The following is a 25,740-nucleotide window of genomic DNA, read 5'->3' as shown; positions in this document are numbered from 1 at the left end:
CTACCTACCTACCTACCTACCTACCTACCTACCTACCTACCTACCTACCTACCTACCTACCTACCTACCTACCTACCTACCTACCTACCTACCTACCTACCTACCTACCTACCTACCTACCTACCTACCTACCTACCTACCTACCTACCTACCTACCTACCTACCTACCTACCTACCTACCTACCTACCTACCTACCTACCTACCTACCTACCTACCTACCTACCTACCTACCTACCTACCTACCTACCTACCTACCTACCTACCTACCTACCTACCTACCTACCTACCTACCTACCTACCTACCTACCTACCTACCTACCTACCTACCTACCTACCTACCTACCTACCTACCTACCTACCTACCTACCTACCTACCTACCTACCTACCTACCTACCTACCTACCTACCTACCTACCTACCTACCTACCTACCTACCTACCTACCTACCTACCTACCTACCTACCTACCTACCTACCTACCTACCTACCTACCTACCTACCTACCTACCTACCTACCTACCTACCTACCTACCTACCTACCTACCTACCTACCTACCTACCTACCTACCTACCTACCTACCTACCTACCTACCTACCTACCTACCTACCTACCTACCTACCTACCTACCTACCTACCTACCTACCTACCTACCTACCTACCTACCTACCTACCTACCTACCTACCTACCTACCTACCTACCTACCTACCTACCTACCTACCTACCTACCTACCTACCTACCTACCTACCTACCTACCTACCTACCTACCTACCTACCTACCTACCTACCTACCTACCTACCTACCTACCTACCTACCTACCTACCTACCTACCTACCTACCTACCTCCACGGGCTGAGGTGTACTGCTACGTGGCGCGTCCCCAAGGTTGCGGATAGGGGAAAGCCCGAGAGTCGCAATTTGCGAAACAGGGTAGGGGTGAAATAAAATAGCCCTCGCGGACAAAACACAACCCGATGTCAGTGGTCTAGCGTGCCCAGGACTGGAAGGCGACAGGGAATGGTCGTCGCAAGCGCTCCCCTGAGGGTACCAGGTCCCACCTCAGGCGTACTTAAGTGGCCTTACTTCGGTAACCGGGGCTCTGCCGAAGCGGACTGTATATTTCCCTAGGTTCTCGTGGGAACAGCATGGATAAATTAATCAAAAAAACAAACGAAAATGAAAGTAATATGGAGCTGAAGAAGGCATTACAGCTCCACGAAAATACAATCACTGCCCTGGCGGAGTACATAAAGGGCAAATTAAACGTTCATGGAGAGATCCGCAAACATGTGGCCGCGCTAGGTACATCGTTTGCAAAGATCACCAGGGAAATTGGAAGCGTCGGAAAATCAAACGCCACCACATCTGTAGGAGAAGTGCAAACGTCACCGTCTCTTTACAAATTGTATTCGGACACGACTGTAAAAGAAACCGAAGAAGAAAGCAAATCGGCAACACCGAAGAGCCGAAAAACGCGAAAAGTCAAAAGGACGGAACGCTCTTCACCCTTGGAGATCAGCCAGGCACCGAAACTGCGAATCACCCTTGGAGATCAGCCAGGCACCGAAACTGCGAAAAGCTAATACAACGGACTTAGCAGTTACGGTAAGGCCAGAGCTGAAGCCAAAGCCGCCACTTCCACACGATCACTCGGAGTGGAAAGAGGTAAAAAAGAAAAAGCAACCCAAGAAGAAAGTAGCAACGCGTCCGAGTGCTCTTATCATTCGCCCAAGCCAGAAGGATCAGTACGCCGAGATCCTTAAGCGGGTCAAAAAAGATGCTTCCGCGGATCATATAGGCAAATGTGTTGATAAAATTAGAAGGACGGCTACGGGCGATATGCTTCTTATCCTAGCGAAAAATCAAAAAGATAAAACGCAGGAGATAAGAAACACCATTTCCACAGTTCTTGGAAAAGATGCTACGGTAGTATGCAAAGTACCTGAACAGGAATTAGAGATTAAGGACCTAGACGAAACCACGACGGTGCCTGAAATCGTAGAAGCCCTACAGAAAATAACTGGCGGAGGAAGCCAAATTTCTGAACACTGTGTCAAGTCCCTTCGCAAAGCATACGGAGGAACACTTACGGCTTCTGTTAGAGTAGCAGCAGAACTGGCAAGAACCTTAACAGAGCGGCAAAACATCAAGATAGGTTGGGTCAATTGTAGAATAAGAGCTACTCAAAGGCCTATAAAATGCTTCAGGTGCTGGCACTATGGTCACGTTGCAAACAAATGCAGCAACAAACATGACAGATCGAAGAGCTGCATCAAATGTGGGGAAATAGGCCACAAAGCCAAAGAGTGCGGTAAGGAAGCCCGATGTGTCCTCTGTGTTGACATTGGGAATTCCGAAGACTGTGCTCACATTGCAGGATGTGGTCATTGCCCTGTATTTAAAAAAGCACTTCAGATGTTAAGACAGCCTCAAAAATGATCAAGGTACTACAAATTAATCTTAATCATTTTGAGGTTGCCCAAGACCTACTCATGCAGACTGTACGGGAGCTAAAATTAGACATAGTACTAATTTCGGAACCCTATAAGCACATCAGTGGCCTAAACTGGATCACCGATAAGGAAGGAAAAGCTGTCATCTGGGCATGTGGCACTAAACCTCTCCAGGGTAATCAAAATAATTGTTCTGGATTTGTAAGAGCCAAATTTAATGAAATACATTTCTACAGTTGCTATGCACCACCTAGCCTAACACACGATGAGTTCGTCCGGTTCCTGGCCAAATTAGTGGAGGATGCCCGAATGTACTCCCCGGTAGCTATAACTGGAGATTTTAACGCTTGGGCAGCGGACTGGGGTAGTAAAGCTACTAACACTAGAGGTTGCCAGCTTCTGGAAGCGATGTCACTGTTGGACGTCGCCTTACTTAATACAGGTGATAAACCCACGTTTACAAGAGGCGAGGCGAGCTCAATTGTGGATCTGACTTTCGTCAGCAGTACACTGGCAAGAGGAAATAACAGTTGGGAGATCTCGGATACTTACACCGCTAGCGACCACTGTGCCATATACTGGGAGGTATCATGTAAGCCAAATACAAATAGAGTACCACACACAAGAACTGGCTCAGTGGGTTGGAGGACTAGCATGTATGATCCCGGCCTGTTCAAGATAGCACTCGAGGATCGACCACTGCTTTCCAAAAGTGCCAGTGAAAAGGCGGCTGAAATCATAAGGAGGCTGACGGAGGCCTGCGATGCAACAATGCCAAGGCGACGCAACAACAACCGAACCCCACCGGTGTACTGGTGGAATGATAACATTGCTGAGCTTAGGAAAATATGTGTTAAGGCGCGTAGAACCTCCCAACGGGCTCGGAAAACACCACAATTCGAGCAGCTCTACGACAAATATAAGGAAGCGCGATTAAAATTAAATAAATCCATTAAAGAGAGCAAGAGAAACGCGTGGAAAATATTGTTGGAAGAGGTTGAAAAGAATCCATGGGGCAAGCCGTACCAGGTTGTAGTTAAACAACTGAGACATGAGAATACAACGCCCACTTGTCCTATTCTACTAGGAAGAATTGTAAGAGCTCTGTTCCCCACGTAACCAAAATCCTCCTTTCAACTAGGGATTGTGGATCCGAATCCCCCCTATTACCGAGAAGGAGCTGATGGTAGCATGCAGTAGGGTTGGAAACAACAAAGCTCCGGGACCGGATGGGATCCCCAACGTAGCTCTTAAGCAAGCTATTGTAGCAACACCAGGAGTCTTCTTGGAGGCCTACAATAGCTGCTTACTGGAAGGGACCTTTCCTACCGCGTGGAAACGACAGAGACTGGTACTTCTCCCTAAAGGTAAGAAGCCACCAGACGAGCCATCGTCATACCGGCCCCTCTGTATGCTGGATACTGCGGGGAAAATACTAGAACGTATTATCCACAGCAGGATCGAAGCAGCAGTTGAACCCCACCTAGCTAACTCACAGTATGGGTTCAGAAAAGGCCGGTCTACGCTAGACGCTATAGAGCAAGTAGTCAATATAGCAAAACTAGCAGTGTCTGGGAAAAGATGGAAGAGAGGCTCGATAAAATACTGCCTGGTTGCCACCTTGGACATTAAAAACGCCTTTAACTCAGCAAAATGGGAGGTTATCATGGGGGCACTTAGCTCACTGAATGTACCTCCATACCTACGTAAAATAGTCGCTAGTTACTTCTCTGATAGGGTCCTCATATACACTACGGGAATCGGGACGGAGGAGTACAAAGTCACCGGAGGCGTCCCACAGGGGTCAGTACTAGGGCCACTTTTGTGGAACGCTATGTACGATGGACTCCTAAAGAAACATCTACCCAGCGAAACTAAACTCGTCGCATTCGCTGATGATCTAGCAGTCGTTATAGTAGCGAAACACGTGGAGGAAGTGAAGTGGGCATTTGAAAGATCCTTCCAAATAATCACCCTGTGGATGAGGTCAGTCGGACTAGAACTGGCTGAGCAGAAGACGGAAGCAGTGCTCATTACCGGCAGGAGAGTTGTGGAGACCATCACACTCAATGTCGGCAGCTGTGAAATCGCAACTCATCCAGCTATACGGTACCTTGGCCTAATATATGTATGTACCTTGGCCTATATGCCTAATGTCGGAGGTCGCAAGCAAAACAGAAGAAAGTCATTAGCGTCGGTGACTACGTCAGTGCTTATGTACCTGGTGTCCATATGGTTTGACGCACTAAGCAAACTGGAGTCCCGCCGGAAAATCGCCTCTGTTTATAGAGTCAGCAATCTACGGGTAGCTAGCGCCTTTCGTACAGTATCGGAAGATGCGGCGGGGAGAGAAAGAAGAGAGCGGATATGGTTCCTGTTGCGCATCTTGCAGACGAAATTGTACCGAAGCAAAAAAAGCAGACCAGACCCAACATCAGCTAAACTTCGAATCCCGGGAAGGATGAAAAGCTTGCAACAGTAGCAATCGTCCTGGAATAAGTCGACGAAAGGAAAGTGGACGCGTAAGCTAATACCAAACCTAGAGCCATGGGTGAACCGGGATCATGGTTCAGAGTTTAACTACTACCTAACACAGATGATATCCGGCCACGGCTGTTACCGAACGTACCTCCATCGGTTCAAATACGGAGATTTCCCTAACTGTCCAAATTGTGTGAAAAACTCGTAAAAAATGTTTATTTCGAGTTGAGCCAAATGTCAAAAAAACGCGCACATAGGCCGTGAGCGTTTTATAACTGCTGCCCCTGCACTGGCTGGCCGCTTCTGAAAATTAATCTCGTGAAATAAAGTATTTTTAATGGATTCAGGCGTTACATTGCGGAAGTCCATCCTAAATAAGAAAGGACCAATATCTAGCCACCTCCGCACATGCAGTGGTTGTCGTGCATGAAAGCGACCGAGTCAGCACGGTGTTTAGCACTAATCTGTGTAACAACTCCTGAAGATGCCCCGTGGAGGGGTGAAACACGTGTTGAGTGAATTTACGGTGGCGGTTGTGTAGTTGGCATTGTCTGTCGCATGCGCATTTACGAGCGGGCTGGCGGGCGGTGCACTTTCATGCACGACAACCACTGCATGTGCGGAGGTGGCTAGATATTGGTCCTTTCTTATTTAAATAAAGTATTTGTCCAGTAGAAACAAAATGTTAATAAAACGCGTGTCAAGAGCGCTTGTGTTTTATAACTGCCGCCCCTGCACTGGCTCGCGCTTCTAAACTTTAATCACCTGAAATAAAGTGTTTGTCCAGTACAAACAAAATGTTAATGAAACGCACCCCTAGGGCACTCGCGTTTTATAACTGCCGCCCCTGCACTGGCTGGCCGCATCTATACGTTCAACTCGTGAAATGACGTTTAATTCGAGTTGAGCCAAATGTCAAAAAAACGCGCACATAGGCCGTGAGCGTTTTATAACTGCTGCCCCTGCACTGGCTGGCCGCTTCTAAACCTTAAGTACGTAAATAGTGTAATTCGAGATGAAACAAAATGTTCGCGAAAGAAGCCGCCCATGGGCCGCTCGCGTTTAATAACTGCCGCCACTACGCTATCTGGCCGCTTCTAAACATTCTACTCGTGAAATAACGTTTATTTTGAGTTGAAACCAAGTGTCAAGCTTCTGCACTGTATACCAGGCAGAGCTGCTGGCTCTAGCGGAAGCAACGGGGTACGCGGCCAGCGGGTCCGCGCAGTCATGCGCCATAATGAGCGACTCGCGGTCCGCCCTCGAAACTGTCGCAAGATCGGACACCATCCATCCTTTAGCGTTGAGAGTGAAAGAAATTGTTATGAAAGTGAGAGAAAAAGGGAGGGAAGTAAGATTATACTGGGTGAAAGCGCACGCGAGGATGGAGGGTAATAAAAGGGCGGACCAGTTGGCCAAGGGCGCGGCCCTGAAGAGTTGAAGAAGACCTGTATATGAGAGATGCCCCATTTCATTCTTCAAGCGACAACTGAGACTGGAGTCGCTCGACGAATGGAACAGGAGGTATAAAGAAGGAACGACGGCTTCAGTAACGAGGACATTTTTTCCGGACGCCATTTCGGTCTACCGCGTGCTCCGCAGTATCGAGGTGGACGCGGTCTCGGCCCAGCTCTTCACGAGGCACAGGGGGTTCTCTGAGTACCTCCACAGGTTCAAGCTCAAGGAGGACCCCTCGTGCTTCTGTGAACCGGGCGTGGACCAGACCGTGAGGCTACCTAACAGAATTTACTAAAACAATCCGCGAGCTCTTGTGAATTTAAAAGAAAACATCCGTCGAGAAATTAGATCAGTTGAACGAAGTTTACCGAACGGCGCGCAACTCGACGAAAGACATTTCTATGACGTGCACGTTACAAATTAAAATCCATATTTCTGTCCTATCGTTCTATGCCTTAATAAAACTGCGAGTAAAGCGTACCATTTTTTATTTAAAATTGAAAATTTAAAACTGCCACCAGACACGTTATTACTAGGAAAAGGCGGCACAAGGAGGAAATTGCAACAAGCAGGTGTTTTTGTACACCACGACCTGCAAATTATATTCCTAAGTGTGTTTGAGCCCGCAGCTGGCATGTGTACAATACCAAGGGCATTTTAAGTGATAAATAACACTGCTCTTACGGGTTGTATTGTTTTATTTAGAAAGGCAGCGGTGGACGCGGCGCGAAACCTACACGGCGTACTCGGAGCTGGGCAGGCCCAGGCGCGTCAGCTCCTTCTGCAGCCAGGCGGCGTGCTCCTGCAGCCGGCCCAGCTGCGCAGCGCCCTCCGCGCACGGCCGCCGCGCCACTCCCGCCACCGCGTGTCCGCCCTGCACACGATCAAAATCAAATTCAAATTCAAAAAAAATTATTAACATCCGATGGATTACATCTGTTGACGTCGAGTAGATTCGACCACATGTTCGCATTAAATGTCTCTGAGAAGAACAGGCGAAAGGAGCGAGCTTCTTTTGCCTGTACACACACACGCACCCACACACGCACACAAACACAGGCGCACACACACGCACACACACACACAGGCGCACACACACACGCACACCGCACTCACACACGCACACACGCGCGCGCGCGCACACACACACAGGAAGAAGTCGGAGTAGAGGAAGGAAAGGAGAAAATATCGGAGGAAAAGGAAGAGGACAAAGAAAGAGTCTAACAGCAGAGGCCAGAGGTCCAAAATAAAGAACACGGATTTAAAGGGAGGGCCACGAAACCTTGACGGAAACCACATCGGCATTGTGCGCAGGACTGGAGTATCAATTAACTACGCAGTCCCAAAAAACTAAATACAGTTTGACTCGACTCCAGTCCGCGAATAACAAAGTGCAAGCCGAACACATACCAATAAGCTCTACAAACTTACGAACTAATATAAAATTCCTCATGTCCGCCCTGATGCAGTGCTTCGCTAATTTACTTAATTAAACTATTAACTGAAGGAAAAACACAAATATCGTGTGAAATATAAAATGTACCGCAGTAGGTCACATAATTCTTATTGATATAATTATCTTAGTATAGTTCGTCGCATGGCCGCTGATCTAAAATGGTCGTGTTTCAGCGCGTACATGAACAAAATGGAACCTCCGTTTTAAAGAAGTCCAAATTATTAACCAGCTCAGTAATTCCTAGCTTATTGCAGTATCGTGAAGAGATTTTAGATACTGGAGAGCTTTGGACTCCACGCGGGGGCGACGCAGAGAGGCTGCTTGGTGACGATGCTTTGGTCAGCGCCAAGCTTCAGAGCTCGGAGCGTCGGCGGCGAGTTGCCAGTTTATCGGTGTACCACACACTGCATTTAAGAGACCGTGCAGCGGAATTCCACCAAGTAACACCCCCGCCTCCTCTGTTTCATCGAACAACAAGACGTAAGGATTCCCAACATCCATACACGGTTCAAATTGCTTCTTCCTCTAGTTACTTCGTCTAGTTGAACATTTCAAGAACCAGACTCGCCTCGCAGTGCAAACTATGCACGCGGCGGTAAATCGTTATCCCCGCATTTTATTTCTCTGACATGAATTTACTAGCGGCCTGGAGCAACGCGCAGAGCTTGATGCAATAAACAATCCCTTTATAGCGCCGACACCGCCGCTTCTAGAAGGTTCCACACTCGGCTCCGTTTATGTAATTAATGTGCCTGATATTGATTTTAATACAATGATTGTTTGTAAATCTTAAATAAATGTAATTGATTAATAATATTTTGAATTGGATCAATATTGTACATAAATTCAATTTTCAACTAATGTGATACCGTTATTTTTACATAAATACCGATTTTTAATACCGGACTAAAATCGTCCGGGATTCCGGTATTCGGGGCCCCGGAATTCGGGTATTGTAAGCCCTAGTGTTAAAGTAATAACTTTTCTATTTAAGATCGCAAATAACGCCATTGATAGTCCAGAGTCAGTCGCAGAAACAGGATTACGGATTAATGCCACCGCTCTCAGGCTGCCGGCGTCGCTCGACGCACCGCCCGCGGCCAACTGCGCGAGCAGTGCGCTCTGGTTGCGCGGCGCGGAAGTAGTTGATGAACTTCCTCAGCACCGGGGCTTGACCTATTCAACTCGAGAATGTGCGCCGCGAGACAACTCTTGGCAAAACATTCCATTGAAAATGAATAAATTTGGTGCGCGGCGCTCGGGCGGTTACTTATTGTTTGGGTTTTAGTTTTCCTTATAATGTTTACCTAATTTTCTCATATTCCCTGTCAAACACGCAAATGAAACTAGTGTGTGAATAATAACTGCAGAAGCTTGTTCTTAGCTATCGTTTATAATTGTGTTTCCCAATCAATGTTAGTCCGAAAATAATTAATACAACTGTGCTTAGAGAGCACCCGCGTCCCACACGCCGGCAGCACGCCGCGCCGCGTGTGGGACGCGGTCGTGTGGGCGTGTCCTACCTGCGTGCCGTCGGCGGCGCAGAGCACCGGCGCGCCGGGCGCCACGCTGCAGCCCGCGGCGCCGGTGCCGCACGCCAGGTCGGCGATGCTGCGGTTGCGCGGGCTGCAGTCACCGGCGCGCACCCTCAGCGCCGTCTGCACAAACGCAAACTTTATCGTCACATATTGACGGCAATAGTTCTAAACCGGGTAGCTCGGAGTGCGTAGCCCGGCGCACTCTCGGTGCAGCTGCTTACAACAAAATGTACGTGTTCGGCCCGAAGCCGAGGACTGTCCCCGGACGGGACAGCGCTACGGCTTCGGCTGCTCACCATGACCACCCGCTCCTCACGGTCGAAGCCGGGCACGGAGCAGGCGACGTCGCGCAGCGGCTCGCGCAGCGACACGCACGCCGCCGCGCCGGCCTGCAGCGCCACGGACTCCGTCAGCACCAGCAGCCCGAAGTCGTTGGCGTGATTATCTGCAAACAGCGGCACAAACAGAGCGTGGCCACGAGTGTGAGCGGGCGAAGCGGGCGGGGCGGACTCACGTGTGCGGTAATGCGGGTGCGCCAGGCGGTTGGCCACGGCGTAGCGGCGCTGCGGGTCGGCAGCAGCCGGCACGCGCGCCCAGATGTCCTCGTCGGCCACGGTGTGCACGCAAGCCGCCGACGTCAGCACGACGCGCGCGCTCAGCAGCACGCCCGCGCAGTACAGGCCCGAAGGCTCGCGCTGGCGCCGCGCGGCGTCGCCGCCCGGCCGGTACAACGCCACGCAGCCCGGGCAACCGTCGCGCGCGCGCCAGCACCGCGCTCCCCGCGCCGTACCCTCCCCCGCCCCCGCCCCCGCCGTGCAGCACCACTTGTTGTGTCCGCAGCCGCTGTGGATCGAACGGCCTACAGGGAACGGGCGCACGCGGAGCACGCGACGCCGCTGGTCGTCTGCCCGTATCGTCGCACTTGGACGAGGGACGTTTGTTCCGCAGTGTTGATTTTGTTCGTTTCGAACGTTCACATTTTATCGACCGCTTGCTAACTCGCAAGTCCCGATCGTCGCCACAATAACCGGTTTGTTAACAAAATGCAGACTTTGAGCAACGGCTGAAGCGCAATGGGGCGATAACTTATGCGGTGCGCTAATGTGAGAACTTCCGCATTATTATTCGCACAGTTGTACAAATGGCCATATAATTTTGACAAACACAAGCATTCCGTAAAAGCGTTTCGTATGAAATAAATATGCGGACTACTTCACATCACAATCTTTTATTACATTTAAGAACCCCTTTCTACTTTTTCATTTATATAAACTATTCCTTTTTACGGCAATTTTTCCCGGTATTCGAGTTTCACTAGCTAGCTGCTAGTCCTAAGATAACAAAGTAAGTAAATCATAATTACCTTCCCGCAGAAGCAGAGTCCCTGTAACAACAAATTTCGTTGAATCCGTTGACCGCAGCAGTTCGACCACCCGGCGTCACGCCATAAAACCCTAGAGGCGACCCCAAAACACGAAGCGAAAGCGCTGCCTCGTTTTTGCGGTAGCGACGCTCACTGGCTTTCAAAGGAGCCTCGGCTCGGGCCGCTAAATATTCGCGTGCATAAAGTCTTAGCGATCCGAGAGCTCGGCGGGCACTCTGAGCGACTGCGCTGGTGGGTCACCGCGGCCTGGGCGTGGACTCGTCGGTACCCGCTTATCATTCAGACGAAGGGTCCCCGACTTGGTCGATAGCTATTACTTGTCTACTTCGCTCGCGCTTGACACTTCGGCAAGCTGAATTGGTTACAACTATCAAAAGCTCAAAACCAAAACTGTCTGATCTCCACGCCGAAACATTAGTTTCTTGGGAAATAGAGTTTAATTATTTAAACATGAATGTTGCAGAATGTCGAGCGAGCGTGGCCGCTCGTCAGCGCACGCACCGGACCTCGTCGAGCAGCAGGTTGCCGCCGTAGGCCAGCGAATGGTTCGCGTAGCACTGCAGGTAGAGCGTGCACACGCCCTCTCTGCCGTCGCTCGTGACGCACTTGACGCTCTTGTTGCCTGCAATGAAAAGTGTCTCCGTCAGTGGGGGGGCTGCGCGGGTATCGCGGAGTGTGCCAAGGTGTCCAAAGCACCGCGCCTCTTTGACTAAAACTATATATACAAGGTGTGAGTTTACTTGTGGGGTCGAGGTTCAGGCCAGCGTCCTGCGGGCGCGCCGCACACAGCCCCACCGCCGCCAGCAGAACCCACCAGCCGCGCCTGGGGACACTCGCCCTACACTGCCTGGCAGGAGGAACACGGCAGTGCCGTTATACTTTAAAATAATAATACAACAGATTCCTAATAACTAGACAGTATTAGTTAAGATTTTAATCTTGATCATATAACGTCATAACAACAAAATTACAAGTGCCAAATACATCACCGACCGCAGCGCGCCGACGCGCGCGACGCCGGCTGCCGCGCGGGCCGACGTGTTGTTGATTAACATATGTAAAGGGTACCAAAATAACCGACAACGGGCGGCCGGAGCATCCGTGTTCTTCACGTAGCCATCTGACGCAAAAGCGAGGGCACAGCGCTTACGTGAGAACGAGCGGGCAGTCGCGGACGGTGCTGCTGGAGAGAACTGCTAATGAAAAACGGCCGGCACGACGGGCACTCACGTTTTGGGTCCGTTAATGCGCGGCCGATCACCCATCCCGGGGGAGAAAGCAGTCACACGGCGAGTTGGAAGTCTCACGGCGAGCGCTCACTCGATCAAAGTGACCGCTGTTGTCGCCGCCGGAGCCCTGCGCACATCAGAGGAAAAAAATTATGAGCTCACGCGCTGCAGTGGTATCACAGGAATGGTAGAATATGGGAAGTGGGAAAGGATTGTGGAGATGGGGCGCCGCACGGAGAATACGGTCGGCGGCGCGATGCGGGTCGCGCGGGGCACCGGCGACGCGGCTCACGACCCTGCACAAGACACAGACACAAGAACTTTTTGACTGCACTCTCATTACTGCCCCAAGGGCAATAGCAGATTTCGCTAGTACAAGGCGGAAGGGTGCAGAGAAGGCCTAGCCTAAGATCCATTTTAAGGTAGTGAACCTCCCTAGGTTTAATTTACTTAATATCCTCTCGAGCAGGGGCTAAACTCCAGCTCGGGCCGCTGTGTACTATTAATTTATCGAATAGGGAGGCTGCCGTGCTCTCGGAGCGTATCGCAGATATACCCTCGGGTGACTAGGCCCAAGAGCCCCCAAGAAGAGACCTCGGTTTGGGCCACACCTGCCGATAATACCCGTTTGGCATTCCGACACAAGGGCGCCAAAAAAAGTGGCGGTTAAAATTCCATCAATGCTTTTTATCTAGAGTATGATCAGAGGTTTGCGTCCACTGTGATATAGGACCCGGCCGACGAGTCCGGTAGGTTATCCACGGCGTCGATAACGCTGAGCGGTGTACGTGGCTTGTCTTATCGTCCTGGACTAAACCTGCACACCCGGGTACTATTTATGGACTCGGGTCGGTGCGGTAATATCCCGGGTGTGATTGTGGTGTTACATACACACCAGAAGACGACACCTACAAACACAGAATTTGTGTGTTACCGGCAGCAACGAAATTTAAAGGTCAACGTGGGGCAGTACGGATTCACGAACTCATTTGCGATCGCAAATAAGATAGACCTCGCTCTTAAACGTGTAAAGTTGTGCGAGTCGCGGCACGCGTGTGACGTCAGCGCGTGACGTTAGCGCACGGGGTGCAGGGCGCGGGGTGCGGGGCGCGGACGCGGCGCGCGGGTCGCTCTCAGCACGCGCGCTTCACTCGTGTCCACACAATGCTGTCGGCACCTGCTCCGGCGGCATCTTACCGAATCCGAGACGGGAGACGCGAAGCAGAGAACACCACCTTCCCACTTTCACGATAAACTTTAACAATGGATTTGTTTTTATTTAATTTATTAGTCGCACTTTAGAAACCATAATAACCGAAGGCGGACGACTTGCCAAGCGAGGGTCAGACTGCGCCCCCGCCGCGCCGCCGCGACGGCCCGTGACCCCGCGCCGCCCCGCCTCGCCCCGCGCCCCGGGCATTCTCCGGCAACACTCACTCGTATGCACGCACACAGACGCAGCGAGCTGCTCCAAAACAAGTTCTCGTAAGGACGCGGGATGACTCCGCGGGCCCGCTCCTCCGTCCGGTTGTGTTTGTGTGCACCGGCGTCGCGGCCGCGCGTGCATCGTGTTTGTGCGTCGTTCCGATGTAAATGAGAACGCACTGCGGGCGCGCGCGGCGGGGCGGAGGACACCTAACAAACCATTTGCTGTTAGGTTTGTAATACTTTTCGCGGAATTAATGCTGTTACCACGTAATTGCATGCTTTCGCTTTGCAGCGATGGTGATGCGCTCGAGTAAAACAAATATGGCGGCCGGGAAGTTGCGTTTGCGATGAATTAAACTGGTAATAGTACTTCGACGAATCGGCCCTGGAGCACCAGCACCAGACAACCTTTTGTTGGGCTCGGCTGAGTTCTGCGCTTTCGGTCAGCCGTGCCTGGATGACAGAGTCAACGGACTCTGGGTCGCCGGCAGGCACTGCTAACGAGTCTTAGACACATAATTATATAAATATATATATATATATATATATATATATTTGGCGTGACTGCTTTTAATGGACAAAGAAAGGTTTATTTAATATTTTATTCGAAGAAAAACACACGGTAAGGGTTCACTTGCAGTTTGGTATTATTTGAATTAAGTATTTGATCCTTATTTGAACAATACAATGACAAGTCTGTCGATTCTTTTAGAAAAGATGTTCCCGTCAGCGTCAACGAAGCGCGCGGGACGCGTCTCTTTCTCCTGCAAGCGCCACTCTACAACGTAAACCGATGACACTTAGGCTACTCACACTCTTTTGAAACATACACAATAAAAATATCGTTTATTCAAATAGACTGGTGCAAGCACTTTCAAATTGCCAATCAACACAAAATGTCGGCAGCATTGACCCCACAAAAGAGCTGAAGGAAGCTACCACCGGCGCGGTGAAACATAAAATTTAAATTAAATACATGTAATGTATGTAATGTATCAGAAAGTAAAATCACCAAAATAAAGTAATACAGAAAATGTAAACTAACTAACGTAGCCTGTTAATCTCGATTCGGGAAGGCCACGAAAGTGAGGGGAGGTATGAATGGAACAAACAATAAGAAGGAATTAAAGAATATGTGAGCAATAATACAAGAAAGTTTAATTGACATTAAGATGTAAATATTAGAAGTCTGTGGCGAAATTATTATTGTTGTAATATCCCTGTGCACCCCAGACGGGAGCGACGAGAGGCACCCAAACACGGGGGCCGTTAAGAAAAAAAATAGCACCGGCTCGGCGGGCAGTTCTGTCGAGAAGAGTCGACGAGAAACTCCACAGTTGCTCTTTACGAATATTGTTTTGCAATCAGTCCACGACCTACGACAATAATTAGCTTCCTGAACGAGCAGTTCTTGGATAGATAATAATATTTTTTTTCAATTATACATTAAAAACAAATGTTTATTTTAAATCACTCCAGTGGGAGATCTCAAATCGTTTGTGGAATTTTTTGTACACACGTACGCCTTGTGCCATAAACGATTTATTAAACTTTTCAATGTCTGCCGCGTCGTCCCAGAGCAATATGCCACAGGACAGTACGCTATGAAAGTGTCAACACAAGCGAGTCTGGCTGTACCGGCGTCCGTATGTCTCACTTTTGGGAGGGCGCGGGCAGCGGAGCTCGGTCCGCTGGCAAGTGGAGACAGACGGGAGCCCCACTGAAGTTTCTAGTCTAAAATTATTCCTAAAAATACCCCGGAGTCAGTGAACTTAATGGTCATATTACAAATTTTTTATTATTTCGTTGGACATTTTTTTACTGTCGTTGTTTTTGAAATGTTCGCATGTATACTTTGTTGAGCATCGGATTTACAATAGTTTCCTGGTTTTTACTTAAATTTGTTAAACGCAAAGGAGGGTCTCTCCTTCAACCCTCTGAACGGGAGCAGTTTATAAATTTCATTCTTCGTGTTTTTACGAGTTCATTGACACTCTTTTTAATTTTGCTATAATTTAAGATTTTATAGAAATTATAAAATATTAATAATTTTAAACCTTCAGTTTATTTCAAAAACTTGGTAACATTTTGTGCTTGTTTAGTTATCCATCGTTTTTCCTCTTAATTGTTTGCAGCGAATCGTCCCAACAACTAAATCGCTTATTGTTGCTCGTATTCACTGCAATAATTACAAAACGGGACAACCAGAGTCAAAATTGAATAATGAGCCGTTCAGACAGCAGGTAAGTTTGCGATAAGCTGTGTAAGCCGAAAACTGCACATTGTGCAAAATTAAAACAAAAATATCCATAAAAATGTGCTTTTACACACAAAAATAACATTTGTATAAAGTAGCTGCCATTGCTTTCAATCCAACTTGTTTAGTTGCTGTAACATTTCTCGTGTTTTTTATGTCTTCATCTGTGGCCTTTCTAGGAATTTGCCTCTGATGTTTGAAACTTCTCGATGAACGCTGTTTAATGTTTGTTACCATAAAAGAGGTCCAGACTTATGTCCAGATATAATAGCAGATAAAATGGCCCGCCGACGACGCCTGAACACCAACAGAGCCTCTTCAAGAAAATCGTTTTGAAGAAACTACAAAAATCACTTGTCGTTTAGGTTGGCGGGCAAGACGAGGGCTAATTTTTTGGTAGTTTATAGAAAATTCGTGTTGGAATTGACCAGGCCTAATAGCCATCCACGATTAGTCGCCTCAACAGTCCAAATCATCCGACGTAACACATCCGGCTGCTGACGGATTCTTTTATCGATCCACGCAAACACAAGACGAGCGGCGTAATCCCGTTCAATGTCATTTTGCACTTTCAATTCTAAAATGGAAGGCGTGTTAACGTTCATTGTATAAAACTTTACACCGAGCACCAAGCCTCCAACATATTAGAGTTGTGCTTAATCAAAATTTAGAATGCTGCGAGAATGAGACTTCATTTGTTAATTATGACTCTAGTTTAGCTAAACCCCGTTTTGAAATTATTAGCGTGAACATTAGTCAAAATTTGAGGTTTATTTGTTAGCACGCTTACTGTAAACAAAATTAGAAAAAAAAACACGGTAATTCTACAATAACACGATAACTAAACAACATTGAATTAATGATTTCAAGTAAATTAAATTCCAGCAAATTTAATGACCTTCAAAATAAGATAACTTTCAAATAGGTGGAAAATATGAGATCATAAAATAAATTTCAATAAATTCGTTGTAATTCGAGATATGAAATTTCAAAATGGCACCAATTTTAGTTTTTATTAGATATAGACTTAGTTTTCCGGTCGAATAATTTTGAAGCACAACACAGGCTTAAAATATCGCTTCTTAGCACTTTAATTACTTTTTTTATCAATTTCCATTGTATTGGTTAGTAAAATATCAAATGAATAATAAGCAATATTTATTCATTAATTTAGTGTAGTAAAAAGTACGAGGCGTGACTATCAAATTTTAGGGCGCATAAGCTGAATGATTTAACTATAATCTTTTATAATTTTTCCGAATTAATTTCTGTGCCAGGCTTATTTTAATTTATAATAAGAGTTTTACATGACCTGTACAAAACTTAAAAAAACTGCAAGTTGATTATTTAGTTGCTAATCAGGTATAATGTACTTCTTCATTGTTTTAGATCATTTTACTATATTTTTTTCTTCTTTGAACTTTATGATCGATTACTGAAATTATTTTTGTTATTAATCTGTGCACTTGGTGAAGGTTAATTAAAAGAAATTGCCTTCATGACCTTTTTACATAAAATGATAAAATAAAAGAAAAATAAATTTAACCAAAGGGAAAACAAAAAAAAAACAATATAAACAGAAAAGAAAAAAGGGATAAAATAATTAAGTGACTCTTGAGCGAAAATTATAACAATTTACTAAAATAACAAGCGGCTGTATGAACTTGTGACTTTTGCCTTTCCACATGGAAAAATATTAATTAATCAAATTTGTTAGTACCAGTGTATCCACAGATGTTACTTCATGTAAATTTATTTAAAAAATGACTTTATAGACAAGTAAGCAGTCGTGTCGTGCGATGTGAAGCTATATTTCTTAAACAGAGGTTCAGTTTGCTCGCTGCTGTATACAGCATATCGCAGTGTGAAATGAAAGTGGTAGAAGCTAAAATCGTCGTGTTAGGCTCCCAAGGTGCGAGTTTGGAATTGAATTATTTGTGTTGCGATGCGGTCCGTCGGTTACCGAACCGGTTAGCGATGTACTCAAGGAATTACGCGATTCGAGAATTCACAGGGTTTAGTATACTTTCAAATTGTTTCGCTTAAGTTCATTCATCTACAAAGGTAACAGTATTTGGACAAACCGCAGTAAACTTTTTGCAATAGTTTATTAAACTTTGAATATCGAAAGTTCGATTTGGTTCCACATCTAGTCGAAAACGCTTGAGCGTGTCGCCGGCGGGAAGCATTTGTACGGGGTGCGGAGTAATGAAGTCGCACTTACACAAACAGCGCGGGAGGCGATCCCGCGTACACACGTACTCGCACTCTGTTTAAGTCAATATGTTAGCAGTAAAAGGTACAGATATACATGGCAGTCTTTTTTAAGGAATTTATTGTACATTTATTGCAGGTTAAGCAGAAACAGTTAAAAAAGACAAGGCTTTGTGGCAACAGTAATGCTCTTACTCAACAATGAACACTGCCGGTTCCCGTTCACACTGCAACTCAAATTATTTGCAGTCTCCAGTTACAGGCACAAGCGGTCTTTTACACTTTAGGGATCAAATTGCTGGGAATGGTATTGCTTCTAGTGGCAGTGAGCGCACACTGACCCAGCGACGATTGACTCATGTGCTTATCAGTGGTAGTTTGTTTGCGGTTTGAGCTGACTCAGATGAGTAATCTGTTTGTGTAAGTGTTGTGTAGAGGAAATAATCAATAGCTGCATGTTGAGAATATCTCTATGTTGCTGCCGTTCTGTGCCTACTGGAGTTCTTTATGTATATATTATATATTATCTCCTGAAATCATTGTACTGGACAAAGAGACCCATATTCTGGTTGGTGCAGGTAGCAGCAACATTTTCGATCATTTTAATTCCAGCCAGGTCTGTATTGAGTGTGGAGATGATACTTCATGGCTCTGTTCATGTTCAACATATTCTGCACATGAGTACATACATATTGCATGAAGCCAAATTTCTTTATCTTGCATTTCAAATTAGATCAACTCTTTTATTTAATCTGTGACTACATGGCCTGAAGGGGGAAAAGGCGCATGTCGCGTGTCCTCGGAGCGTGCACTCAGTGAAGCAACACAATTGACATTTCAGGAGTGGGCAAGACGAGTCTGGTGGTGCGCTACATCGGCAAGATGTTTTCAAAACACATTTCGCCCACCATTGGGGCCTCCTTCTTCACCTGCAACATCAACTTGCAAGAGGCGCGCGTCAAGCTGCAGGTGCGCCGGGCCCACTGTTCTGTTTGAATGTGACGAGGTCGGCTTGTCGGCTGTGACGCCCGCGGCTCGACTTACACCTCGCGTTCGGTGGCTACCATGTGCGTGCGTATGTGCAGGTCTGGGACACGGCAGGGCAGGAGCGCTTCCGCTCCATGGCGCCGATGTACTACCGCAACGCTAATGCCGCGCTGCTCGTCTTCGACATTACTAGCGTCGCCAGCTTCGCCGCCATCAAGAGCTGGGTAAAGGAACTGCAGAGGTACGACTATCTAAACGAGTCGCAGAATTATTGTCACGGTACCCCGGTTGTACAAGAATTGCGATTGCAGCAACGTGCCGGAGCCACTTGTGCTGGTGCTGGTCGGCAACAAGGCGGATCTGGAGCACGCGCGCGCAGTTCCTGCGCACGACGCCGCCCGCTACGCCGCCGCTCTAGGCGCCGCCTACACCGAGACCTCCGCGCTGCACGACCAGGTAGGCGCCGCCACCGCCCCGCTCCCTACGCCGCGCGACTCTTGACATTCGTGTTTTATGCACAGGGCATCGAGCACGTGTTCACGAGCACGGCGCGCGAGCTACTGCTGCAAGCGCACGCCCGCCCCGCCGCCGACGCCCGCCCGCCGCACGAGCCAGCCGTTGGTACGCACCGCTCCGTTCCTAGCACGCAGCCGCCCCCGCGCCGCCCCGCGCCTCGCACTCGCACGCACCCACAGATGCTTTCGCGATATCAGAGCCAGTTGAGCTGAGAACTCTGAAGGGCAGTTGGCCACTACACACAAACGGGTGCAGCGCGTGGTGCGGGGCGCACGGCGCTAGTGACCACCACACTGCGTGTGCGCAGGTACCGTGGAGCTGCCCGCGTGGAGCCCGCCGGCCGCGCGCCCGCCTTGCTGCTAGCGCTGCGCCTCGCGCCGCCCCCGTCCGTCCGTGCGACGCGCCGAAGACGCTCGTGTTTTCTATGAATATTCTGTACAGACTATAGTTTCTTGCAACAAAAAGGGAGATTGTTCGCACCCACTTTTGTATGTAAGTTAATACGACGCGGTCCAATGTTATGCCAAATAAAATGTTGTTATTGTTCTCATAAGATAAATCAATAAATTTATAAGTACTATTTTTAATAGTATTGTTTATCTTTAAACTTATTCCTATCCAATTTGTATGAATAAAGAGAGCGCGACGCCTTGCGCGCTCAACGTGTCAATTTGTCACGTCGTGCTTAGTTTAGACCTTAGCCATCGCTCACGAAGCAGAGCGCGCAGCCGCCGCGACAACCGTCGCAGCACCGATATCGCGACAATTCTCACACACGCCCGGCACCAACAACGTACCGGACATCGGCGCTGAAGGACTAGCCCTGGAGTTAAATAGTCACAGTCGTGCCCTGGCACAATATGGCGCCCGATGGTCAAAACCTCCGGGTGGCAGCTAAGGACGTTGGCACCAAAATCAGATGACATATATGAAGTCTCCCGCAGGAAATGAGCCGCATGGCGGCGCCGCCGCGACCCGTTTGCTTTCATTTTAAATAGTCAACGTCAATACTTTGCCTACAACCGCGCCGTCCGGCCAGCGCTGGGGGGGCAGCCCCCCGCAAACCGCCGCCGCTGACCACTTTGCGACACCAACGCATTAGCTGCCGGTGGACATTATCGTCTTGACGTAACCGTGCTTTTGAAAAAATATTTAGTTGCTACCACTGGATTATACCAATATAATAAAATACAATTAAACTCATCAGAATAATTTCTTTTAAAATCCTTACGTTTGTGTTTTTTCTACTTAATTATATTAAAATGTACCTCTGCTGAGAAATTAAATTGTTCAAGGCTACTGTGGATACCATGCTCTCCATTTCTGCGTGCGCCGACAAGTGCAACTTGCATACGTATGACTATGAGCTATGCGAATAGAACAGTGCACTTGTTGCGGCTCCTCTTCCGGGATATTAAAACGGGGACCGAAACGAAACAGCAGCTAATCAATATAAATTTTAGTAAAAACGTCAAACAACAAGGAAGCAACAGGGTCTGGTCGCTTCAAGCTCGATCACAACGTGGAAGGAATGGCGCCGCCTCTCCTCGGCGTTTAGTTCTGCACTGATGTAATTGCAGGGACGTACACAAAATACATTTTATAATTTAATAAATTGACAACTTGGCTCCGGGCCTCAGCAGGCGACGGGAGAAGGCCGACGAGGCGGGTTGGCGGGTTGGCGCGCCGGCTACAGCTCGCCGTGGTCGGGCTGCTCCGGCTCGTCTGCGGTGGGGGCTCCGGAGGTGTCGGGCGCGGCCGCGGCGGGGAGCCCGCCGAAGCCGTACGGATCGGGGCCGTGGACCTGCGCACGCAACACACACTCGTCACTGCGGGGAAGAACTCGGCGCCGCGGCAGGAGAACGCCGGCTCACCTTTACGTATTCAGCCTCCATTTCGGAAGTCCACGTGGTGTCGCGCTCGTCGGGCACCATCCACGGCTCGCAGTACCCGGTGTGCTCGAAGCAGATCTGGAACACGAGGCAAGCGGTTCGTAGAGCGGGCGGGCGGCGCCAGGGCGGGAGGCGGAGGGTCACTCACCGCTCGCTCGGCGTCCGGCATGACGTCGTCGTGCGGCCGCGTGCGGTACAGCTCCGTGATCTCGTCCTCGTTGTCCTCGAACATGCGCTCGCACTGCAAACGGTGGTTCAATCACATTAATAATAAATGTCTACTTTGTGGTGATCGTGGCGGGAGGAGGGGAGGGTGTTGTACTCACGTAGTACTCGAGGCTCTTGTTGAGGTCATCGTCCGTGACGAAGGTGGTCTTGGAGAACTCGGGGTTCATGCCGCCGGACTCCGTCACCAACTGCATGATGGCGAGCTTGCCCGTGGCCTTGTAGTACACGCGCACGTAGTCGTCCATCTTCTTACCTGCGCGCGCACCCGTCACCATTAAACACATTGCGAGGCGTGCCTCGCCGCGTCGGCGTCGGCCGCGCCAGTACGAGTTACTCACAGATGCCATCGATGAGCTCGGAGATGTAGACGGCCGAGCGGTGCGCCGGCAACTTCTGCTGCAAGGTGTTCCCATCGGCGTCCATCCGGAAGTTACCGACCTGTACGTCGCGTTGGGATCAATGGGTTGAAACTGAACAAAGCTAACTATGTGCCTGGGAGGCACCTACCGCAACACCGTTCCGTAACTTTACAAAAGCGGCAAATGGAAGGCGGTGTGAAGGATGTTGTGGAAGTAATAAAAAAATAGTTCATTGAGGAGGATTGTCTGTGTTACCGCGCGCAGCAGTCGTGTCCAAATATCTTTTAATGGAACGCGACCTCGCCGGAGTGCGCGACGAATCTCTAAATTGACCGCTCAGCCTAATCTCAGGCCGGTGCAGAACTTTTTCAAAAGCCGTTCATTCAATCAAACTGTACTTCACCAACACATTCTTTTCCAATATACGGCCTCGACAATCAAATATCTCTGATGAATTTTTGTCAAGAGATGCAGGCAACAGGTTGGTTGCTGCAAAGCTTCATATTTCATTGTAACCGATCCAGGTTAGTTTGCGCGCTACCAATTAATCCATTGCACCCACGTTGCACGTTGCCAATTTCGGAAAAATGACGCAATGTTGTTGCGAGGTGAACTTGCAACTGGTCTCCTCATGGGTACAATTGGATCTGCTTCCTCCGAATCCTTCGAATCATTACTTTTCACTAATGTCTGTGATCAACGCCACACATCATTTTGCAGTAAAAATCAGCAGAGCTGAATTTTTGAGAGCAACGCTGCTGTTCCTTAACCGTATTCTCCCCAACCGCTGCGACCGCGTCGCGCGCGGCTTCCGTACCATTAATACCTAGTTTATATTCATTAAAAAAATATATGTGGATCGTTTGGATTCAAATTCATATAGAAATATACAAAAGGTAACACCCGACAAAATGTCTTGCGATAAAATGCGATTCTGGCAATGGACACCGTCACCATCAATCTGATAAAATCCCGCACGTGCGCGTTGCACATGTGCTAACGTATTGCTTTGAAAGCAAATCAACAACGTGAACACAAACATGTACAAAACCTTACCGTGAATCTTAAAATAGTGCAGAAATTGATTCGAGATGTGCGCACCATCTACGCTTACATTTGGTAAAACAGGCTGTTATCCCAATTGAAACTAACTAAATACAAAGACGATAACAAAGGAAGAGATAATAAATAAACAACAGGAATTATCCCGAAATGCTCCAGTTTCCATCATTGTGTCCAGGAGACACTTTCTAATAAGCAGTAAATATCACAATCGGGGAGATCCATCCCAGGTTTAATTTCCTTTGGTTCCTAGGTGCGCACACATGGGCTAGTTGATAGCTGCCACGCTTTCTGTTTGTGTCCGCAGGGTGGCGACGCGTGAGGGTCTGGCCACACTCCTCTCTGCCGTTCCTCACACGAGCAGCCCATTTCCACTTCAGCTTCCTCTTTGTCAAACAAATGTTTGTGGCGTTTGTATATTTCATTAGCAATTTTTATTTTGTTAGATAGCTTTTTCCTGCAATGCTTCTCTCCAATGCACTTTGGCAGATCTTCATCTTCTTTGTATGATTTCTGGTCAGGGTCTAAGTTTGGCATCCTATGACATTAATGACAGAATGCTATTGAAAATTTTCCGCATTCTGTTATCTGTTTTCCATAATTCTTCATTATTTCTTTTAAAGACCAGTAGCTTCAAAGCATTCCTTGCACACGACTACTGCTTGGTTATTACGTTAGATGGTGAAATGAGCCGTCCTAGATAAACATTGTCTTTCACATACTTGATAATAAAGCTGACATCTCATTCTCATTAGCTGAATCTTTGGTTTTTTGTAAATGTATGTATGAAACTTAAGCCCACTTTCAAAGATTCCATTGTACATTTGTCAGAATAGGTATCACAGTACTGTCTTCTAAAAGGAGTACATTGCCGATCCCATCTGGCTCCGAGGCATTGTTTTTCTATAGCCCTTTATACTTCTGTGACCATAATTTCTGTATTTTGTTGGTCTGTTCAATCCGTTGAGTCTGTTGTGTTCACTTGGGCACAGATTATGAAAGAATTCAGTTGGTATTGACATTATTTATGGTCTTCGGGTTTCCTTTTTTTGTTGCTTATCTATAAGATTAAGTATCCAATCTCTTTCGACTTCTAATTGCAATTTTAATATTACCTTTTTTTGGAAACTTTGGTTTGAAGTACATTTTGCTTGTAGTGTTGACAATTCTTTTTTATACTTACTCTTATTTGACTGCTTAACTTAATCTATTTCTTTTCTCTTTATTTTGTCTTTGTATTAGGTTAAATTTAGTTTCTACACTCTTTTGTCTTAGCTTGGCTATCACCATTTGACACCACACTTACCATGCTTGGATAAGCTCATCTTCTTACTAATAATTACTTCTAGTTTGTTGTACCTACTTTGTACATTTAATTTATTTATTTTCTTTATCAGTCTGCACATTTCTTTACATACAGATCCATGTTTAAATTTGTCAGGTCTACTAGAGTTGACATGATTTTAGCTTTCAATTTGAAGGGTCTCTTCTTTTCTGTTCTTAAATTCTAATTTTACTTTAAACATTTTTTGATTCTAATTTATATTTAAACTTAAGATCTGCAATCCAAATGTAGAATAAAATCAACATGGTGTTCCGACTTTTCTCCTTTTCTTTCATGTTTTTCAGTGCAAGTTTTAAGAGACTTTTGTTTGTCTAAATTGTGTAAGTTAGTGTTAGGTGTTATAATTTGTTGAGCTATGAGCAAAATCGAATTCTTGTTGGTGTTAAGGTTAACTTTATTGATGTGTTCTTTAGTTATTAATGCAGTTGCAGCAATTATTTCAATCGTGCAATACTTGTGAGAGAATTATATTCCATGTGCAAACGTTTATCTTTCTTCAATGAACATTTATTACAATTCTCAAATTTTAAGACATTAACATGAAATCAAGTTTTAAAATTGTTGTGGACAAGACATTTTCAATTTATTATAACAAAATGTGTTCCACTTATCACTAATATACACATTTCCGTGTAATCATACCTCACGAGTGTAAATTTTATTATTTCATGTACATACTTTTTTACATGTTTAATATTACTTAAGTTTCTTATATTTTCTGAATTAAAAAAGTAATATAAATATACATTGTCATTATTTCGTATGGAGCAGGAAAAAGAGAACAGGTTAAAGATAAATATGTTACACGAGAATTGTTTTCAGTCTTAAAATAAATTATATTTTTAACAATAAATATAAAACATAAATTACTCACTTCCACTTTTTTCCATTTCTCAACCTTTAGAATAGCTTTATTCAATTCTTGAAACGTTTCACGACAGACTGGAATTCAATAAATTTTCCTCAATTACGTGATTAATACTAAAAAAATTAAACATAAAGCAATACTTACCGAGACATTTCAAATTTTGCGGGTCTATTTTTGCTGACACCGACAAAAAACACAGCAAAAAACTTACATGTATTAGAAAAAATTGCATTATGTTAAGTTTAAATAAAATATTGGACCCTTCGTCTTAGTTTCGCTATTACAATATAAGAAATGCTTCCGAATATTCAGGTACGTGTGTTATCGTTTATCTTTGCTGTCAAAACCACGCACTCATTTGTGATTGGTAAGTGGAGTATTTAAGTGTTGACATTTCTCTAAAATTGTTCATTCTTTTTTAACATATTTTTTTTTGAACAATACGGGAGTATGTACATCATTCTTCATTTATTTACATTTGTAACCAATGCAGATCTTCATGTTTTCAAACAAGGTTATAAATATTTCATTACCGAATTATTATAATCTGTGACAGTTATTCGGTAACAATGAACTCGGATCAT

The 25,740-nt window shown here is 46.6% G+C and overlaps 3 protein-coding genes across 14 annotated transcripts; 1 reads left to right on the top strand and 2 right to left on the bottom strand.

Moving 5' to 3' along the window:
* Positions 1-7,085: 7,085 nt before the first annotated feature.
* LOC137923059 (uncharacterized) lies at positions 7,086-13,336 on the bottom strand. The gene is made up of 9 exons (XM_068766182.1): positions 13,198-13,336; positions 12,002-12,127; positions 11,512-11,618; positions 11,273-11,393; positions 10,751-10,771; positions 9,902-10,308; positions 9,684-9,832; positions 9,373-9,507; positions 7,086-7,267 (listed from the first exon to the last, which is right to left on the bottom strand). Exons 2-9 carry the CDS (start codon positions 12,034-12,036, stop codon positions 7,127-7,129), a joined length of 1,116 nt encoding a protein of 371 aa, XP_068622283.1. The 5' UTR covers positions 12,037-12,127; positions 13,198-13,336; the 3' UTR covers positions 7,086-7,126.
* Positions 13,337-13,562: 226 nt separating this feature from the next.
* LOC137923110 (ras-related protein Rab-31-like) lies at positions 13,563-19,991 on the top strand. Of its 12 annotated transcripts, none has more exons than XM_068766272.1 (5): positions 13,567-13,657; positions 18,741-18,868; positions 18,985-19,127; positions 19,198-19,342; positions 19,408-19,802. In XM_068766272.1, exons 1-5 carry the CDS (start codon positions 13,594-13,596, stop codon positions 19,612-19,614), a joined length of 687 nt encoding a protein of 228 aa, XP_068622373.1. In that variant the 5' UTR covers positions 13,567-13,593; the 3' UTR covers positions 19,615-19,802. The 12 variants fall into 12 exon arrangements, with proteins under 12 accessions (XP_068622362.1, XP_068622365.1, XP_068622373.1 ...); XM_068766265.1 differs by having other exon boundaries at positions 13,568-13,657; positions 18,985-19,342; positions 19,408-19,507; positions 19,710-19,991; XM_068766273.1 differs by lacking the exon at positions 13,567-13,657 and adding an exon at positions 17,415-17,597.
* A 996-nt stretch (positions 19,992-20,987) lies between these two features.
* On the bottom strand, positions 20,988-25,506 carry sel (canopy family protein seele). The gene is made up of 7 exons (XM_068766274.1): positions 25,301-25,506; positions 25,163-25,230; positions 21,861-21,960; positions 21,621-21,775; positions 21,443-21,535; positions 21,277-21,372; positions 20,988-21,206 (listed from the first exon to the last, which is right to left on the bottom strand). The coding sequence occupies exons 1-7, from the start codon at positions 25,386-25,388 to the stop codon at positions 21,093-21,095; spliced, it is 714 nt and encodes a 237-aa protein (XP_068622375.1). The 5' UTR covers positions 25,389-25,506; the 3' UTR covers positions 20,988-21,092.
* Positions 25,507-25,740: the final 234 nt, after the last annotated feature.

The sequence above is a fragment of the Battus philenor genome, unplaced genomic scaffold (genome assembly GCF_028537555.1).
Source record: "Battus philenor isolate CCGP_79_NKW_IND1 unplaced genomic scaffold, ilBatPhil1.0.hap1 SCAF_20, whole genome shotgun sequence".
NCBI classification, from domain to species: Eukaryota; Metazoa; Arthropoda; class Insecta; order Lepidoptera; family Papilionidae; genus Battus; species Battus philenor.
This window is presented reverse-complemented; position numbering and strand designations above follow the sequence as displayed.

Bases quoted from the DNA above. Each gene is read 5' to 3' on its own strand.
- sel (XM_068766274.1), bottom strand. From the start codon at position 25,388: ATGCAATTTTTTCTAATACATGTAAGTTTTTTGCTGTGTTTTTTGTCG. The intron at 21,776-21,860 runs GTGAGTAACTCG...GTGCGCGCGCAG, and splicing joins CGAGCTCATCGATGGCATCT to GTAAGAAGATGGACGACTAC. The intron at 21,207-21,276 runs GTGAGCCGGCGT...TTGCGTGCGCAG, and splicing joins TGGAGGCTGAATACGTAAAG to GTCCACGGCCCCGATCCGTA.
- LOC137923059 (XM_068766182.1), bottom strand. From the start codon at position 12,036: ATGGGTGATCGGCCGCGCATTAACGGACCCAAAAC. The intron at 11,619-12,001 runs GTGAGTGCCCGT...TCCTCCTGCCAG, and splicing joins CGCATTAACGGACCCAAAAC to GCAGTGTAGGGCGAGTGTCC. The intron at 11,394-11,511 runs GTAAACTCACAC...TTTTCATTGCAG, and splicing joins CCTGAACCTCGACCCCACAA to GCAACAAGAGCGTCAAGTGC.
- LOC137923110 (XM_068766261.1), top strand. From the start codon at position 13,594: ATGAGAACGCACTGCGGGCGCGCGCGGCGGGGCGGAGGACACCTAACA. The intron at 13,658-18,740 runs GTTTGTAATACT...TTGACATTTCAG, and splicing joins AACAAACCATTTGCTGTTAG to GAGTGGGCAAGACGAGTCTG. The intron at 18,869-18,984 runs GTGCGCCGGGCC...GCGTATGTGCAG, and splicing joins AGGCGCGCGTCAAGCTGCAG to GTCTGGGACACGGCAGGGCA.